Here is a 20,555-nt window from a genome sequence, read left to right as displayed (position 1 = left end):
AGTCCGCTGCCCCCCAGGTTGGCAGAGGAAGTGTAGCGCCCAGGATTACATTAGATAATTGGCACTGGGTGAAAAAAGAAAACTGGGTTACAAAATCGTGGGATAAAATTTATTAAAAAAAAAAAAAGAACCTGGGGAATGACGCCCTCTACAGACAGTGACGCCAGGACTTCGGTGCTCTATTGAAGTGATGCACATCAGCGTCGGAGAGGAACAGGCACTGTCAGATCAGTTACGCAACTTTTGGGAAATCGAATCCCTTGGAATCCACATGAAAGAAATGCATTCTGAGAAGGAAGACATGGCAGTGTATCCCAAGCCGTGCATATCCACATGCGACATGCCTATTCCCACTATAGGCTGAGGAAGAAATGCCACTTGACAGTTTTCAAATGAGCCTCATGGTGGCGCTACAACAGGCCAAGTTGCGTCTCTCACACACACACACACACACGCACACACACACGCGTCCACCCAGGGACAAATTATCCATTGGGCCAGTGGGGCCGTGGCCCAGGGGCCCTTGGCTATCAGGGGAAATTGGACCGTGATGTACTAGGTTTGATGCCCTGAAAAGGGCTTTTGGGGCCCTTCATTGAAAAAGATGATAAAAACACGGAAAAACACAAAAATGTCGCGCGCACGCGCGCTATGGGGGCCCTGCAAAAATTACCGGCCCAGGGGCCCTCATGGGGGTTAATCCGTCCCTGCGTCCACCTACATCTATTCCATTCACCAGAATGTTGTGAATGAGTCTGTGTGGCTAAGGAATGGATGTGCAGATTGTGCACTGAAGCCACCAGGGGGCCCTATAGCCTTCCACATATTATTACAATGAGCTTCAGGCTTTATCAATGGGAAGATAGCCTAGGTACCCAGGCTTTGATTTGTGTGTGCATTAATGTGATTGGGAAGAGGAATAAGGACGCTCTACAAGGTTTAATATGAAATCTTATTTTGTATTAGTTAGAGCGGTGGCCAAGCCTATAGGCTGCCACCTCATTGTTTTTGTGGTTTTTCCCATCTTTTTCTTCTGCAAAAAATAGCAGTTCTGGCTTAATAACTACCAATCGTTTTCCGCAAAACTTGGCATAGAGGGCTGGCTATCATGCCAAACAGTGAAGACCATGAAGCCCAAGACCATTGGCCAAAGGGTGGCGCTCTTGATTGATTGATACTGTAATTGATTGATGCATTTATTAACAGTTTGCAGAATAGTCAGGTTCACTATGTCACCTAATATAATTTCGTTCAAAATGTGTGGAGATTAGCAAAACAATACATTTTCTTAATGTTCAGAACATGGGGAATCTAAAAATTGATGTTTGCATTTGCACAGACACCTGCATGGCCGCCATATTGGTCGTTCAAAATGGCCACCATAAAATATATAATTTATGCTATCTTGGCTTCTAGACAACATAGAAAGTGAATTAAATGTGCTAATCCTATGTTTTCTGGGTCAAGGAATCCAATAGACACCTAAAGGATTGTGCACAGGAACTTGCAGTAGCGCCCCCTAGAGGATGGCCAGAGAAATTCAGGTTTACTATTTTAAACAATATACTTTCGTTTACATTTTTAGATTAGCAAAAACTATACATTTTTGGTATCTTCAGAGCATGGGGAATCCAAAAATCCTCGTTTGCATTTGCACAGATACATGTCATGGCCGCCATATTGGTTGTTTTATGGACACCATAAAATATATAGCCTAATTTGTGCTGTCTTGGATTCTAGACAACCTAGAACCTTAATTAGATAGCTTTTCCAGGTCAAGGAGTTCAAAACAGACCTCAATTTATATCTCAGGGTTATAGAAAAGCAAGAAAGCAAATGTAAATTGAAAACATAGTCTTTATATTTCTTAGCAGCAGGCATGTACATGAGATTACACATTAAAGTGCAAAGAGATTATCAACAAGTTATAAGATTAAACTATATACAATATCTACATCTATCATTCAGGAATATTATTTTACAGCTCTTCATCACTGTCCGGAGTGTCATTTTGCACATTGCAGTCTGCGTCGTTTTCGCATTCACCACACAAACAAAGTTCTGTGCAAGCCATGTTGTGTCTCCTGCATGAACATCTCTGGGTTGTGCAATGGGTTTTGCACTGACATCTGACCAACTCTACAATGGCCTGTGGTGCAGGTGGAACCTTTGTAGTGGTAGGGAGTATCTCACCATGGCTATTTTGATAATAGCCATGTTTGAGTGGGTCAAAAAGACTCTGCCACATCAAAGTGGCTTGGCACCACACCCTACTTTGAACGTGCACACGTTCAATGTGCTCCTCAAGGGCACCAACTGTAGGAGGCAACTTGCTGCTTTCTGCCAGATGTTTGCAACATTGAAAACCTATTTACATCACTGACTTTAGGGGTGCATAATAATAATAAATATAGCTGCGAGCAGCGATAAGGCGGGACCAAGGAGAGGGAGAGAGAGAGAAGGGTGGAGAGAGATAGAGAGAGAGAGAGGGGGTGGAGAGAGAGATAGAGAGACAGAGAAAGAGAGGGAGAGAGAAAGAGAGAGAGAGAGGGGGGTGGAGAGAGAGAGAGACAGAGAGAGAGAACAATATGCACAAAAAATAATCACAAGCTGAGTTGTCTCTACCCGGATTTGAACCAGTGACCATGTGGTCCAGAGGTGAGAGCTCTACCAACTGAGCTAAGCAGACACAGTCAATTTGCTCATTCTAAATAGTAACATCATACAGTATTCATATAGGTATTAGATGCAGAAGAAGTTTCACAAAACAGCAATTTTCATTGGCTCATAAAAACTACATTTTTTCACTTAGAAAAAATGTGTTACGATTTTTTGTCCGTATAAGTCCAAAGTTCACGTGTAGACGTTTTTGTGCATTTTGATCAAAGATTCTGGGAGGAGATACATTTTAAATGGTTTTCATATAATTCAAAATGGCGGGTAATCTAAAGGTCAGAGGTCAAAAGTCAGAATATGGAAGTTGTTCGGCATTAGGAGACGCATATGTGTATCAAAGTTAAATTGCAGACGGTCAAACAGTTCATGTGCTATGTACGTTCAAAGTTTGTATTTTCAATTGAATGTTATAGCGCCACCCTTTGGCCAATGGTCATGGGCTTCGCATAGTCATCGTTTGGCATGGTCCTCTACCAGAATCCTGCGTTTCGTGAAAACCGACTGCACGGTTCAGCCAGAGCTGCTATTTCTGGTGGTTAGCTGAGGTGTAAAATAAATACCTAATATAGCTGCGAGCAGCGATAAGGCGGGACCAAGGAGAGGGAGAGAGAGAGAAGGGTGGAGAGAGAGAGAGAGAGAGAGAGACAGAGAGAGAGAGAGAGAAAGAGAGAGAGAGGGGGGTGGAGAGAGAGAGACAGAGAGAGAGAGAGAACAATATGCACAAAAATGAATCACGGGCTGAGTTGTCGCTACCCGGATTTGAACCAGTGACCTTGTGGTCCAGACATGAGAGCTCTACCAACTGAGCTAAGCAGACACAGTCAATTCTCTCATTGTAAATAGTAACATCATACAGTATTCATATAGGTATTAGATGCAGAAGAAGTTTCACAAAACAGCAATTTTCATCGGCTCATAAAAACTACATTTTTTCACTTAGAAAAAAAGTGTTACGATTTTTTGTCCGTATAAGTCCAAAGTTCACGTGTAGACGTTTTTGTGCATTTTGATCAAAGATTCTGGGAGGAGATACATTTTAAATGGTTTTCATATAATTCAGAATGGCGGGTAATCTAAAGGTCAGAGGTCAAAAGTCAGAATATGGAAGTTGTCCGGCATTAGGAGACGCATATGTGTATCAAAGTTAAATTGCAGAAGGTCAAACAGTTCATGAGCTATGTACGTTCAAAGTTTGTATTTTCAATTGAATGTTATAGCGCCACCCTTTGGCCAATGGTCATGGGCTTCGCATAGTCATCGTTTGGCATGGTCCTCTAACAGAATCCCGCGTTTCGTGAAAACCGACTGCACGGTTCAGCCAGAGCTGCTATTTCTGGTGGTTAGCTGAGGTGTAAAAGAAATACCTAATATAGCTGCAAGCAGCGATAAGGCGGGACCAAGGAGAGAGAGAGAGAGAGAGAGAGAGAGAGAGAGCGAGAGGGTGGAGACGAAGAGAGAGTGAGACAGAGAGGAAAGAGAGTGTGGAGACAGAGAGAGGGCAGAGAGTGTGGAGACAGAGAGAGGACAGAGAGTGTGGAGACAGAGAGAGGACAGAGAGTGTGGAGACAGAGAGAGGACAGAGAGTGTAGAGAGAGAAAGAGGGGGGGTGGAGAAAGAGATAGAGAGAGAGAGAAAGAGGGGGGGTGGAGAGAGATAGAGAGAGAGAGAACAATATGCACAAATAAGAATGACAGGCTGAGTTGTCGCTACCCAGATTTGAACCAGTGACACTGTGGTCCAAAGGCAAGAGCTCTACCGACTGAGCTAAGCAGACACTGTCAGTTGACTCATTCTATACAATAACATCATGCAGTATAGGTATTAGCTGCCAACCGTATTTGGAAGACGTATTTGTTGCATGAGAGGTTTCACAAAACAGAAACTTTCATTGGCTCATAAAAACTTCATTTTTTCACTTAAAAGAAATCTGTTACGATTTTTTGTTCGTTTAAGTCCAAAGTTCAAGTGTAGACGTTTTTGTACATTTTGATCAAAGATTCTGGGAGGAGATAGATTTTAAATGGTTTTCATATAATTCAAAATGGTGGGTAATGTAAAGGTCAGAGGTCAAAAGTCAGAATACGAAAGTTGTTCACCATGAGGAGACAAATATGTGTATCAAAGTGTCATTGCCAACGGTCAAACGGTTCATGAGATATGCAAGTTCAAAGTTTGCATTTTCAGTGCTATAGCGCCACCATTTGGCCAATGGTCATGGGCTTCACATGGTCACTGTTTGGCATGGCCCTCTACCAGATTACAGAGTTTCGTAAAAACCGACTGCACGGTTCAGTCAGAACAGCTATTTTTGGCGGAAGAAGGAGAAGAAGAAGAAAAAAAAACACAAATACAAGAAGTGACCAAAGTCACTGCGTGTCTTCTTGGTCCCTTAATAATTAACCATAGTATTAACAGGTTACCATTTCTATAAGGTTTACAGGTTAAACCACAAAAACACCTTCATTGGATTTAAATGTATAAAAGGCATTTGTACATTATTTGCTATTTAGAGATATGCTGTGTATTTCAGCCACAACAACCAATATCAATGACTGCTCTATTATTTGAAGCCTATCCTACATACAACTAAAATAATCACACCTGTGTGAAGTGAGGGGTGCTAATATATTAAAGTCTAACTCATGTTGATTAAATGATGTAATGATTATGATGTAACATGTCTATTTCCTCAGACACTATGACATAAAATTGTCAATGAGAATGTAATCTTTTGTAGGACGGACATCTACACTAATAGCTGAATATAGGAGGGCATATATAGGGGTGCATTTCATTTAGAAAAAAATGCCTTATGTGCCTGTTGTTAATTTAATAAAAAAAAACTTATTTAGAAGTTTAGAAGGTCCAAAACATCTGCATCGTATCGGCATCGGTGGTGTAGGTCTCTCCAAAATCGGCATCGGACCCAAAAATATGGCATCGGTCAGGCTCTAAAATTGCGAGACAGATGTTTGGTCACCCGACACTGATGTTCTCCTGCTGTTACTTGACTTGGTGTGTTGCGAATGCATTGCAGCTCCAACTTCTCTGAAATTTTCAACAGGCAAAGGTACAAATAAAAGGGTGATTGATATATTTGAACGAGTTCAAATTCTTGCTTGCACTGCTATGGATTACACACATCAGTTATTCTATGGATTACCGTGCTTTGTCATATGTAGTCATATGTAGATAGGGAGTGTATGGTTCCATTCCTTGTCGTGTTTCTTTGTGTTAAAGAACAAAGGAGCTCATCCATCATCATTTATCGTAGTAATGTACTGTACTGGAAACGCTCTCCTCCGCGTCAGTCAGCCGCGGAGGTGGAGCTTCTTTTCCATCCACCAGCTGTCTAAAAAGCCGGGGTTGACGTCGGGCGTCAGGTTCTTCTGACGCGGCTGTGCGAGAAGATGTGCCTGAGCCCTATAAGTGTGTCTTTGTCATATGGTTTGTGTATTCCCTGAAGAAGGCCGAAAGGCCGAAACGTTGGACACTAATAAATATACAGCATCGTGGCTACGAGTGTGCAGCCTTTTTCTCTTTTTTACAGAATGTAAATTACATATGCATTATGCACAGTACATTTTTGGATTATATGTACTGTGGGAGTTGATGAAGTTTCTGCCTTTTAGCTCTGCAAAGGAAACATCCCATCCCTCCATAGTAGTGAAGTATTTCGTGAACGATTACTTAACAAAACAACAGGTCTTTCTCACTGCTATGGATTACACACATCAGTTATTCTATGGAAAACCGTACTTTGTCATATGTAGTCATACGTAGATAGGGAGTGTATGGTTCCATTCCTTGTCGTGTTTCTTTGTGTTAAAGAACAAAGGAGCTCACCCATCATCATTTATCGTAGTAATGTACTGTAGCAAAGTGACACGGAACAGTGCATTAAACCTTTGTGCACTGTTCCGTGAGTCAGTGGGTCAATGTTGTCACAGAAAAGGGAGATAGAATCTTAAGAAGGGTAAGCTTAGTCCGGTTTGCTGGAGGTGTGAGGAGGACTTCGGTACACTTATTCATGTATTGTGGGAGTGCCCTAGGGTACAGACGCTATGGTGTGCTATTCATGAGAATATAATGCAAATCACAAACCAGGATATATACACCGGCTCTCTTTATTCTGGGTGATCCATCGCCACTAAAACACCTTCCTGCACCTCTAGCTGACTGGATTCAAACAGCATTAATGGTGGGTAGGAAAATCATTGTTAAGGAATGGAAGTCTGAGGTTTTACCTCCAGCACATGTATGGTTCACTCAGCTCGGTATTGTGGCTGCTTTGGAGAGGTTATCCTTTAAAATGAATAATCAGTTGGATAAATATGATCTGAAGTGGGACGTGTTCCTCAGTCATGTTGCAGGTTGGTGTGATCCATGATCAGGCAATGCCCTCTTGATTGTTTATGGTATTACTACACATTATGATACGGTTGATGATGCTGCGTTTGGTGGTCGTGTAAATAATGTAAACTATTTTCACATTTTAATTTGATTTTTCTTTCTATTTGTTTATCTTATCTATCTTGCCTGTCCATGAATACGTACTCTGCTGTTGTTGTTTGTGTTTGTATTTTAAGTTCTCTGTTTTATGTGTTTGTAAAAAATCTAAAATAAAGTACTGATCATAAAAAAATAAAAAAAAGAAGGGTAAGCTTGCCTGATTGAGTCAGCATTATTAGGAAATGTGCCCATATCTTCAGTGAATTTTAGTTTACTGGAAGGTTGGATGAAGTAACCGTGGGGTAGCTATAGGAATAGATTAGTGGTTCTATAAAAAAGGGAAACGAGTGATCCACTGGACCACTCGTCATGTTTTAATTTCAATCTTTTTATTAGCTATTCATTCAAATAGTTTCTTACATTTGATGGACAATTGATTTGAATTGAAATTCCACGGCTGAAACCGACCGTCATTTAAATAACATGGCCTTTCGAGCTGGAGTAGGAAATTTGGTATTTTTTTATTGGCCTAAAATATTGTCTTTATACGTATACATTCATGAATCCACTTGCTGACCGGCTGTTGGTATTGAGCAATGTTTTTATTGGTGTTTATATGTGACCATACCATTAGCAAAAATGTCAAATTTCATTATGCTTTAAGTAGCATGTGACATGTCAAACTAGGGCGTTTTCATGATTGTGAATCCATTCCAAGCATTAGTTTTGCACAAGAAACACTTCTTGGGCTAAAAACGGCCATAGCCACGGCGTATCCAGACGCCAAAACAAATCCATATTATGCAAACTGCTATGCAAACATACTATGCAACGCATCAACAAGGTGTTTTGATGGACAATTGAAATACTGTGGTGTGGAGTATAGGAAGCAAGCCAGGCACGTGCGTCAGTGCAACCGGTCTGGTTCGGGTGGTTGCACTGTGTGTACGCAGTGTGTACATGTGTATCGCTTTTTAGTATAATTCTGTGAGGTTTCCTTTCCTCTCAGTGTAAATATCTGTTAAATGAAATCAAACTGTGGTTTAGTTTAGTTGAACCGAATGAAAGTTCAGTGGCCTTATCTATCAAGCATGTCAGAGTATCACAGCTGATGTAGGCCTACAACCCATTTAGTTCCATGTCTACACTGTCAGAGAGAGTTACAAAAGGATGCATGAACAGTGAGGATGTTGCTTGGGCAATGGTTACAAAACCTGTTTTGTTTTGTTTGAGCAATGTATGTGGGCTGGGCACCTCGGGTGCATGACACACAAATAAAGAATGTGAAGCAACATTAGGCCAAACACATCATCTGCCTGAACTGCCATAGATCAATGCATTATATGGGTCAATATCAAATTGCGGGAGTTTTGAAGTCCGAGGGATGTAACTTGTATGTACTTTTAGTAAAATAAAAAAAACTAATGCTATTTATGATCATTATGATCCTGTCTTTACAAATACTATACTTATTTATACAAATTTTATCATTAATTAATACAAAAATGGCTGGATATCACTAAAATGTCAACTAAGTTACTGTCCGAATGTAATAACAACCATCTTCTAATTAGTTAAACAGCAATAAAATGAGCTTAATCAAAAATTGTTTTGATAATTTTATTTTTATACGGCTAAGATAATCATTTCATATATAATGTTTTTGGCAATATATCAACTATTATATGGAAAATAACACATTTTATCCGTGTCCGAGAAGTCACTGTCAACTAAGTTACCCATTACAAAAGCACCTCTCAAGGGGGTGTGTCATTTCTAAATCACATGACCTGCTACACATGATGTCATTAACTACTGATGAACAGACTGGCATGGCTCCAATGTATGTTCTTTCTCCTCTTTCTTCAATATTTAACATGAAGTAGTGTGTGAGTCATGTGTGGAATTATCGCATGTCAACAGTGTTACTACAATATTGTTATAAATAACTTTTAATTTCAACTTTTCTCAAACGTGGATCTAATATTTAGAAGAATCTTTCTGTAAAAATGCCATGTGGTGTTTGGTGATAGGCAGCCATGTTGATTTTTAGACCAGAAAACAGCAAATATGTCAACTATGTTACTGTCAACTATGTTACCCTTGTATAGGTAACTTAGTGGACTAAGAGTAACATAGTTGACACTCATGTCATGTTCTTATAGTTTTCAGCAGTTAATTTACTATTCTAATTGTACAGTAAATAAAAACACTGTTTTAAATATTAAATAAATAAATATAATAAAAGACAAACATGTTTTTCGGGAAAATGTCACGATTATCACCTGCAGAGAAGCAGCGTTGGTAATTTGTCCCCGGCGAGATGCCGACCCTGCAAAAAGGGAGGCATACCCAGGATGCAGACATGCCTCTATAGTAGAGTGTGCCCTCAGACCCTCTGGGGGCTATATTCCGCTCTATGGCTCCATAATCCATTTTGAAAGTCTTACCTTTGATATGGGTTTTCCCTTGACCATGCCACAAATAACTTATCACCCTTCCTGAAGGGAGCAGTTCTGTCCGCATACAGTTTAAATGCCCTAACCGGGTAGATTCAGTCTCCTGTCCTCCACCGAGGAGAACAAAGGCGGATGGAACGCCACTAGGTCGACTGGAGCACTCACAGAGGGGAAATTATTAGGCATGAAAACCAGGTTCGGCCTAATAGACACCCTGAGTTCCCACTAGATCTCATGCAGCTCGGGCTGACCAAGAGTGCATGCATGTCACTAGCACGCTTTGCAGTTGTCAGGGCAACCAATAGAGCGGAAGGAACTTCAGGTCCTGCACCTTCTCCAGCGGCTCAAAGGAATGATGTGATAGGGCATCCAGTACCAGAGTCAGATCCCAGGACGGGACCAGAGATCTGGAAACCGCACAGGCACGCTTGACGCCTCTCTTGAACTGTCGAACCACCATCTTGCTTTATGCCGACGTGGTATGCCGAAATGGCTGCCAAGTTGACCTTAACGGAGGCCTTCCAGGCCTCTATCCAGGATCTCCTGCAGGAAGGTCAGAATGTGCAACACCGAGGCCTGGAACGGGACCACCCGATGAGGTCTAGCCGAGCACCAACGTTCAAACATGTTCCAAGCGATGCTGTACTGTTGTCTATAGTCGCCAGGGCCCTGGCGCCTAGAATCATTGCGACGACATTCGGGGGCAGGCCCTCTGCGTTCAGGTTTGACCCCTCACAGGCCAGACCCAGAGGCCCAGGTCCTGTGGATGTGGGTGGAAGATCTTGCGCCCTGCCTGCGTGAGCAGGTCCCTCCATAGGAGGAGCCACCAAGGCTGGTCGTAAAGGAGGGGAAATATTTCTTGCCTCCAGGCTGGAGTCCTCACACTGGCCAGAACGGGAGGAATCAGGTCCAATAGTGAATGCGTAGAGCAGACCCTTGGGCCAGTGCCTGTTCCATGGCATCCAGGCCTAGGGTTGGTGATCCTGCCAGGGAGATAAAGGAGTCAACACTTCTTGTTTTTCTCTGAGGCTAACAGGTCCACCTCGGGTGCCCCGAACCTGTCCCATATCTGGGCCTCTGCAAAGGACCAGTTGTGGTAACGGAATGCACACCAGTCCCTGTATTCAGGAGTCCCGGACGTGACAGGCCGTGAGTGACAAGAGGTGCTTGTCGCACCACGTCAACAGCCTGTGTGCCAAACATGTGCAGGCGTAGAGACTTCAGTCCCCCTTTCCTGTTGATGTAGCACATGGTCGTAGTGTTCTCGATTCTTACCAGAACATGGCAAACTTGTATGAATGGTTTGAAAAGCTTAGGGAAAGAAAGAAATTCAGGAGTTGATGTGGGCAAGCCTCAGGGCTCCGTCCTACACACCCCTGGTCATCCTGTCACTGTGGGTGGGCCCCCACCCTGTCAGGCTGGTGACTTTCCTGGCTAGGGCCAATCCCAGGGGGACGCCCTCCATGAGGAATCATCTGTCTACAAGTGTGTAGTCTGCAGTCACTGTCCCTCGATGTGAAAGCATAGAATGAAAGTCATCTATAGTGGTAAGCTAAGAGTGTTTTTTTAGTGGTGCAACCACTCCTATAGACAGCTATGTGTGTCTCTGGCTGTGTCCGTCCCTGGCTGGCTGGCTAGCTGTCTGTGTCCGTCTGAGCACGAAAACTTCCGGGGACCCCCCCGGGGACCCCCCCACGGAGTTGCACCACTCACTTCACACGGCGTTTTCTTTTTGCAGGTTAGGAGCACATTTTACAATGTCTGTAAAATCTGTGTTAATAAACTGGCAAGTGTTCCATGTTAACTATCTGTATTTGTTTGTCAATATATCAAATGGTCTTAATTCAATACACTAAGAGGTGGAATATGCAGTTTGCTAACATACAATAATAATCATGAATTCATTTTATTCATGATTAGGTTATTTGATAAATAAATCATTATACTTTTTCATGTCCAGTCAACTCTGTTACTTTAGTCAACTATGTTACCATGCTGTCAACTAAGTTACCATTAGGTTTTTAAAGAAAACATATATATAGTTGTTCCATAAACTCCAAGTAAATGACTTAGCAACTTAGTAGCAGTGAAATATGTAGCTCAGTATAATTTTTTCAATAAAATTATCATGAATTTCAGGAGTTTTAGGAGAAAACATCTGGACCGGTAACAGCATTCTGTGAAATTAGGAGGTTTAATGCAAAAAAAACACATTTCCGTTAATAATTGGAGATTATAATTGAAAATGAAGGTAAGCGGACGCATATTCTTCCAAGAACAATGATTTGTTTAAAAATCTGACATTTATCCATATACAGACAATTACAGTTTTTGTCCGTAACATAGTTGACCAAAAATGAGTTACCATCTCTGTTTTTTGATTAAATATCTAAAATCAGAACATGCCTGAGCTTGGCAATTACTGAAAACATAATCTCTAAGGAATACTCTGTAAGATAAAATAATAATATATTAGAAAATAATAACTTTTTTTCCAGAAATTTTTAAACTCAAAAAGTCCCGCAATTTGATATTGACCCATATTTGAATAGTCCTTTAGACACAAGCACATGTGTCCTGTGTGTCTGCCGGTGTTTTCAGCGGTGTTCATATCCAGGTGAGAATAATAATAATAATAATAATAATGGTAATAATAATAATAATAATAATAACAAGTAAAAACGTATATACTCCCACACCTCTGTAATTAAATAATTACTCGCTGACTTCTCAACTTAAACTTTATTAATTATCAAAATTAATCTCAATTGTATCGAGTTAAAAACGCATATGAGAATATGTAACACATATAAATAGTATAAACATATATAAATTCAATACACATATATCCATATCATATCATACATAAAAATATCCATTTTAAACACATAAACACCTGAATTATCAGGTATCATATTTGTATACATTACTTTAATCAGACTGACGCTAGAACATTGTTTTTGCTCATCCCTCAAAATTGTTCCACAGTGTTACACCCCTCATCGAAACACAAAACGTTTTCATTGTGGTATTTCTGTTTAACGTTTTAAAATTAAAAATTCCCCTCAAATTATAACCCCCCTCCCTATCCTGAAACAAATTCTGAATATTTGCTGGTAAATTATGGTTCTTAGCCTTGTACATTATTATTGCTGTTTGTTAAGCTACTATGTCAGTGAATTTGAGCTGTTTTGATTGTAAAAAATAGAGAATTAGTATGTTCCAGATAGATATAGCCGACCTTGTGAATGGTTCTTATTGCTCTTTTTTTTAGAATGACTAGTGACTGAAATACATTTTATAGTTATTTCCCCAAACCTCAGCACAATAATGAAAATATGGCAAGACTAATGAACAGTAGAGAGTGTGAAGTGACTTTAGGATTGAGAACCTGCTTTGCTTTATTTATGACTGCTATACTTCTAGCTTTGTACTTGACGTTAGTAATATGTGGTTTCCAGTTAAGCTTGTCATCTATTGTCACACCCGGAAATGTATTTTCATGGACCCGATCAATAGCATTCCCATTAATACTTATATGAACCTGTGTTTATCGTGTGATTACCAAATAGCATAAACTTTGTCTTGCTAAGATAATTTGTTATAATGAAAACATAGCTTTAATTTACTTAATTCTTCATTGAGTAAAAAGTACTAAGGACTTTGATACTTTGCAAATATCATTGATTGCAAATGCACTTTTATGATGCAGCATTTAGTTAATTTATTATTAGGCTATATTCATGTTTGATTCATTTCTCATGTTACGCACGGGGAAAAAAACAATGGTTCTTTAAAAGATTATTAAGAACCATTTAATTCCGTGAATGGGTTTTAATTTTCTTTATAGCTCTATAGGGAAACTCTGTTATATTTGAGGCACAGGGATTCATTTACACATTTTTGAGTGGTGCAACCACTCCAAGGAACAGCAATGTCCGTGTTAACCTATGTGACGTTAATGTGACTATGTGACTATGAGTACCAGTAGGGGTGCTGTTGTGCCAGAAACAGAGAGAGAGAGAGAGATAGTACTGCACTGTTGCCTGCTAATGAGAGAGAGAGAGAAAGAGAGAGGAGGGGGGAGAGAGAGGGGAGTTGCACCACTCAGTTCACAAGGGTGTGATTTTTAATGTTTTCAACATGGGCCCTAATTTTGGATCATGCATGTGACACCCTTCCGAGTGTTACGAGAAAGTCCAAGTCAGTGCCATGGCACCCAAGGACTGTCTAAAGAGGACGAGACGCGAAGACCCTACGGGCGACGCCATGTTGCTCCATGGTGCTCCATGGAAGGAAAGAAACATGCGTAGTTGAGACCAGGAAGTGGTACATGTACAGTACAACTTCCTGGTCTCAACTGCACATGTCGCCCGTACGATCTTCGCGTCTCGTCCTCTTTAGACAGTCCTTGATGGCACCCTAGGGTGCCATGACACAGGTCCAGGGGTGCCACGGAATACTATTTGGAAATAATTGGAATTCATCAAAATCACTTCAGTTTAACCACATAATGAACTTGTCTTGCGCTATACTTTTTCCATCTAGACTCTCTTCACCAAAAATAGCAGATCTTTTATTTTTTCAAATACTTAAAATGTACAAATTTGAGGGCTCCTTATAATATTTTGTGTTAAAATACATGGTAAATACGTGATAAATACACCCAAACTGGTATCATGTTTCTATACTGTACTATACCCAGCTTTTAGTTACCATCCACAAACTTCATCTAAAACAAACATTAAATTCCCATTGACAATGAAGGGATGCCTTTTACATCATAGTGTCTGAGCAAATAGACATTTTATTATGTTATGATGATGTACGATGATAAGAGCGCCCCTCACTTCACACAGGTGTGATTTTTACTATACTGTGGATAGTAATTTATTTTATTATTCTTATGCTGTGGATATGAATTAATTGTAAGTAATGTATCGATTGTGCAATGATGAAGTGACTCTCTCTCTCTCTCTCTCTCTCTCTCTCAGAGCTAACCATGATGTCATCATTACAGTGCAGTCGACAGCACCTGTGCATGGGCGTCATTGCGTTGCTGTGTCTGCTGTCTTATCTCATGTACTCCAACCTAGACATCAATATCACCTCTTTCAGCATCTGCAAAAAGGTTTGATTGAATGTTGTTGAATGACAGAAATGTAAACAGCAACAGGGTGCAGTCAAACACAAAGGATAGCACCAATAAAAAGTCCTTGCTGTCTTGTTTCCATCGGGCTCCGACTTATTCAATTCATAAACACAACATGACAAATAACATACAAAATTCTATATCATCAAAAAATATAAAATGATCAAAGGAGGCCACACACCTTTAAAACAAACAATGGGTAAATGTTCCTTCTAATCTACAGCACTGATGCAAAATGCAGATCTTCATTCCACACCAGCGGGTCAGTGGGGGCATGCAGTGCTGTAGAAGGAGAATGTACCCATGTTTGTTTTAAAAGTGGGTGGTACCAGATCCTTGTTGTTCATCTAGTTTTGTGACTGTGTGTTTCTAGGTATTTAATCAGACACAGGTGTGCTGAGGGCATGGAGGCGAAACCCAAATGTACTATTTTGAATGTCAATCTCATTAGGATGTGGTTCTCTGACAATAGTGGATAACTGGATATACAAGCTTACAGCGCGCCGCAGTGCACCACGTTGTGAGCTTGTAGATCCGCTATTTTCAGCATGCAACCAAGTGTAAAATCAGGCATTACAATGCCATCAACGCCTGCCAAAATACATTTTGGTCAACAAAATCAACTGTAGATTTCTGTCTAATCTTAGGATATTTTTGTCAACTAAAACTTAAAACTAAAAACAAAAAAAATGAACATGTCTCTTCAGGTGGTGCAGAACCCAAACGCGTCCCTTCAGGTGGTGCAGAACCCAAACGTGTCCCTTCAGGTGGTGCAGAACCCAAACTGTCCGCAGTACACTCGCACAGAGGACGACGTCATCATACTGTTGTGGTTCTGGCCGTTTGGTCAAAAGAGTAATGTCAGGTCGGTGGGTGTAATTTTCAGTACTTTTACTTCAAGTCCACTAACATCGAAGACTCCACTACGATTATTAGAAAACTTTAGTTACTAATTACTTTGTAGATTTTGAAGCTCACAATGTGTTGCATCTTGTGAGCTTGTAGATCAGTTATATTCAAAAGACTTTCAAACTTTATATTTGAAAACTTGTGAAACGACATTCTGCATAATGAGTATACGTTCTACTTTTGGTACTTTTAAGTACATTTTAATACTAATGCTTTAGTACTTTTTCTCAAGTAAGTTTTGAATTCCGGAATTTTACTTAAAGGACCACTTTTTCAACATATCTTCAAGGTCCTCACTAATAATCATGATAAAATGGCATTTTTTCTACGAAGAAAGGACGATTCCCGCTGGGGATACTGGGCGCTGGGGGGCGTGTTCCCTCCTCCGCGTCATCAGTGCCCATATACCCGAGGCGGGGTTGGCGAAAGGGCCTTTCTGTATGGAGTTTGCATTTTCTCCTCTCTGTGTTCCCTAGAGCAGGGGTTCTCAACCTTTTTGGCTGGGGACCCTCGGAAATGCTTTGGCCATGTCTCGCGACCCCCTCCCCACCCCCAATACAAACTGACTGCAAAAACAACCTTAATGATAGAGAAAAGATATCATAAATGAATACTGAAACCAGATATAATCATTAAGCAAAGTTAATGCATGTACTATGTAAACTCTTCATTTCCATTTTCCAGCCATTCAGTTGCAACTTTTTTTTTTATATATAATTTGGGGACCCCCAAAAAAACATTTGGCGACCCCCCCGAGGGGTCGCGACCCACGGGCTGAGAACCCCTGCCCTAGGGTAGGTACCCTCACAAAAAATATGCAGTAATCCTGGTCTCTAAACGACCTCCCCCTGGCCAGCCGGGGCGCCTAATGGAGGGGAAAGGAACTGGTCGGAATAACGTGTTCCTTCCACACGCTCCGGCCATACCTGCACGGTCTGCTTCCGTATGTCCCGTGCCAGCATATGACGTCATATCATATGCTGCTAAGGGACATACGCATCGTATAGCACCCGATAACATTACTTGCACGCTCTGCTTGCGCAAGTAATATCTAAATATGAATCGAGTAACATAAAAACTGTCTGGGGTGTTCACATAAGTCCTGAGTATATGATAAAATTACTAAACGTTTTTTGTCCTCACCTCAGGTGCAGCGAGTTCGACATGGTGGGATGTCGGCTGACGGACGACCGGAGCGTTTACCACAAAGCACACGCCGTCTTGTTCCACCACAGAGACATCCACGGCGGGCTGGACAACATGCCGCCAGAACCACGGCCCTGGTTCCAGAAGTGGATCTGGTTCAACTGGGAGTCGCCCGCAAACTCGGCCCGCAATCCTGCACTCAACGACCTGTTCAATTTGACCAGCAGCTATCGGCTGGACTCTCACATCCCGGTGCCCTACGGGTACCTCACCCCGGTGGAGCGCAAGGTATACTGTAGCTGTAGCCTATAGTCTGGGCAGCATTCCTTTTCGGGTTTATGATCCGGTCAGGACTCAAGAGCGGATGATATCTTAATTCATGTTGTAGTCACTGATTTGTAGTTATCAGGCCGGAACCCTCAAACCAGAACTTCCATTCCCTCGAACCATAAGATTAATACCTTCCCCACGGGCCGCAATCATAAATTTAGGGCCTACCCAATAAAATAGAATTGTCCGGTGGAATAACAAATGTTATACAGACTCTAAATAGCCCCTCACATAGTTTATATTTATTTTGTATTTTAAAAATCAGCAAAACTATACTGTGCATCAAGGATTTTATTGGGTATGCCCTAAAATTATGATCGCGGACCGTAGGGAATTATTTTGAGTAGGCCTACTTCTGGTTTGGGGGTTCCGGCCCGATGACTATTCTGGCATGGTGTTAGGGTATAAGATACGGTACCTTTCCAGTAGTTATTATTACTAAATTTTAGTATGTTCTTTTAATCTTCATTTCACAAAATGGTTCGCTATGGGGAGTTTTTGTAAACCTTATGCCTATACCGAACACCATGCCAAAATTCAAAAAGTAGTTACCAACTGTATTGTTATGATCCCAGTTTGTAGGCACTTTAAGCTTTTAGATCGGCAAACATCCCCTCTGAGAAAGGGATGCTGGGAGTTAAGTGGTTAACATTTTTTTAAGTATTAAACATTTTTGCCACAATAATCGTGACATGTAATTTTCATATCGTCCCATATAGGACGAAACCTTCAAGCTGCCACAGAAGGACAAGCTGGTGTGCTGGGTCGTGAGCAACTGGAACCCACAGTTTAAAAGAGTCCAGGTCTACGAGAAGATGAAAGGCCACATGAAGATAGAGCTTTATGGGAGGGCCTTCAATCGTTACTTGAACTATGAAGATTATCTCCAGTTGATGCCCAGCTGCAAGTTCTACCTGTCCTGGGAAAACTCTGTCGATACAGACTACCTGTCCGATAAGCTGTACGATCCTATGAGATTTGGGACTGTGCCTGTGGTTCTGGGTCCGTCCAGAAGGAACTACGAGAACCATGTTCCAGGCAAGTTTATAATAGTTTGGGATTTCTTTCATTTTAGTTAAATTTTATGTTGTTTTGCCCACCCGTCCTTCCTCTTCGATGTCTCCCTTTTGAACCCAGCAACTCCACGAAGTGATGTGCGTATTTTAATATAGTTCCCTTTTGACTATACCTGTCCATTCAAACTCTAGACGGGCCCGCCCCAAAGTTATTATCTCAGCCGCGCCCGGCAAAAACTAGTTTTCAACAGGCCAGAAAAGTAAGGCCCAGCCATACCTGGGCCCTAACTGGACCCTAACTGGGCTGGCCGAGGCCCCGCCTGGTCTTACTAATTAGCACATCTTTTAAATTAAAAAACAAACAAAATAAGGTCCATATATGGGCATTCCCAGACCTGTTGTTTCAGTGCGACCTCACCCTTTAGGGCCCTTAGGGCAAAGTCGCTTCTCGCCCTCAGGACGGACGTCTTACTGGTTACTTTTTTATACTTTCGTTTATTGGTCAGATTGTAAACAAGTGACATCACGGACCGCAAGGTGCCCTATGCTGGTGTGTAAAACTAGTTAAAGGTGATATAGGCAAGTTTTCAGCCAAAAATCAACATATTTATCTATCTATATTTGTGGCCTTATTCCCTCTATCTTCCCCTATATTTTGATGCTGAGCTGCTGCCCTGTAGACATACACTCTCCCTTTGTCTCCCTCTATGTGTTTGTATCTGTTTATATCCACTGTTGTTTATGTCGCGGGACGGAAGCGTCGTGTTGGGAGGAGGGTCTGTGTGGGGGGTGACGCGGAGTCTTAGCCAATTGCAGCGCGAGGCTGCAATTGTGTGTTCGACCCAGCAGTATTATAATGAAAACGCAATGCGATTTCATTGCAACTTGCAATGAAATCGCATTGGTGAAACTAAGATATGGGGATAATATTATACTTGCAATTTGCAAGTATAATATTATCCCCATATCTTAGTTTCACCATTGTTCATGTGAAATAGTATGTTTATGATGTAATATGTAAGCCTGTTGAAATTATGAGAATCGCTATGTATAGCGCATGGTTTGGTGGTCCGGCCGGCTTGAAGCTTGCATTCAACCCGTGCTCGCCAACGGTGACAAGCCGTCGCTGATCATCATAGCGATGAATAACCGTGGACAAAGTAGTTCACATGAACGATGCTGTAGTGGCTGGGGCATTTGAGGGGCAATATGTTTTATATGCACGATTACAAATGAAAGATAATTGAATTGAGAGCCAGTGAGTCTGCTCCACTACTTCCTACTTCCTCATTTGCGGGACTCGTCGTGTCAGTCTTGTGATATTGTGATTACGCTACAGTTACCCTTAAAAAAACATGTCAACTCAATGTCATTGTTGTAACTATGATATCGATAGAAATTCATAATTTTTTAATGTCATATTTAGCCATACGAGCGCAATATCCATAGCGTCCCTCCCAGCAGCAACAACAACCCCATAGCCTGAAGTGACCTGGCTCAGCCAATAGAATGACGGGGGGAGGGGGGTGGAGCTAGATTTTAATTTGTTTGGAAACACTCGATCAATTCTGTGTACAAACACTGGAAACTTGTCTACAATACCTTTAAAAATTAGTTTATCGTTTTCTTTTAAATTATTATTATAGTTTTTATTTATTTCAGTTAACGAAAAAAAGTTTTTGTTGTTTCCAGGAGACTCTTTCATTCACGTAGATGACTTCGCCAGCCCCAAGGAGCTGGCAGAGAGACTGATCTACCTCGACAACAACCACACAGAATACATGCAGTACTTTAAGTGGAGAGAGAGGTACAAGGTCCATAAGTGCTTCTTCGTCAGTGATCAAGTTTGTAGATCATGTCAGCATCTGAAAATGAACAAAGGCTACCAGGTCTTTCACAATCTGAATAAATGGTACTGGGGATAAATAATAATAATAATAATAATAATAGTAATAGTAATAGTAGGAATAATAATAATAATAACTAGAAAGGTCGCAATTTTCAAAAATTGCAAAGTGTGGTTGCCGCAATCGCTTACATAGGCCCCTCCCAGGCTCCCACTAATATTGTGAGCCAATTACAATGTCACGTTTTATTATGGACAAATTACATTTTGGACAGGTGTATTTAATACCTTTTCATACAAGGTATCTGGTCCTAAGCCACTGATTGCATTGTATGGTGTAGTCCTACAGGAGTCACCAATAACAACTCGACGCATTTACCACGTAATGTAGACCTTATCCCACAAAAATTCGACACATTTACCACGTAATGTAGACCTTATCCCACGTAAATTCTGTGCCATTCACGAGATATCTCCTGTTTAGAGCTTTACCACAGTGTGCCAAACACAAGAAACACAAGATTCTATACATTCTGGTTTTCGGGGGAATCAGACTATAATTATAAACG

General features: G+C 41.1%; 1 protein-coding gene and 1 long non-coding RNA gene across 2 annotated transcripts; both read left to right on the top strand.

Annotated features, from left to right (window-relative positions):
- Nucleotides 1-12,127: 12,127 nt before the first annotated feature.
- LOC308330189 lies at nucleotides 12,128-15,635 on the top strand. The gene is made up of 3 exons (XR_013965469.1): nucleotides 12,128-12,204; nucleotides 14,582-14,718; nucleotides 15,447-15,635. It is a non-coding gene; the product is annotated as an uncharacterized lncRNA (long non-coding RNA).
- A 1,159-nt stretch (nucleotides 15,636-16,794) lies between these two features.
- Nucleotides 16,795-20,093, top strand: LOC308329689 (4-galactosyl-N-acetylglucosaminide 3-alpha-L-fucosyltransferase 9-like). The gene is made up of 3 exons (XM_080784184.1): nucleotides 16,795-17,082; nucleotides 17,844-18,162; nucleotides 19,833-20,093. The coding sequence occupies exons 1-3, from the start codon at nucleotides 16,813-16,815 to the stop codon at nucleotides 20,063-20,065; spliced, it is 822 nt and encodes a 273-aa protein (XP_080640310.1). The 5' UTR covers nucleotides 16,795-16,812; the 3' UTR covers nucleotides 20,066-20,093.
- Nucleotides 20,094-20,555: the final 462 nt, after the last annotated feature.

Source organism: Protomyctophum bolini, assembly GCF_963924005.1.
Source record: "Protomyctophum bolini genome assembly, chromosome: 15".
Classification (NCBI taxonomy): Eukaryota; Metazoa; Chordata; class Actinopteri; order Myctophiformes; family Myctophidae; genus Protomyctophum; species Protomyctophum bolini.
The sequence above is the reverse complement of the archived record's forward strand: the minus strand, read 5'-3'. Positions and strand labels throughout refer to the sequence as shown.

Excerpts from the sequence above, each read along its gene's own strand:
- LOC308329689 (XM_080784184.1), top strand. The coding sequence starts at position 16,813 with ATGGTGGGATGTCGGCTGACGGACGACCGGAGCGTTTACCACAAAGCA. Across the intron at positions 17,083-17,843 it reads TCACCCCGGTGGAGCGCAAG|GACGAAACCTTCAAGCTGCC; the intron begins GTATACTGTAGC and ends CGTCCCATATAG. Across the intron at positions 18,163-19,832 it reads CTACGAGAACCATGTTCCAG|GAGACTCTTTCATTCACGTA; the intron begins GCAAGTTTATAA and ends TGTTGTTTCCAG.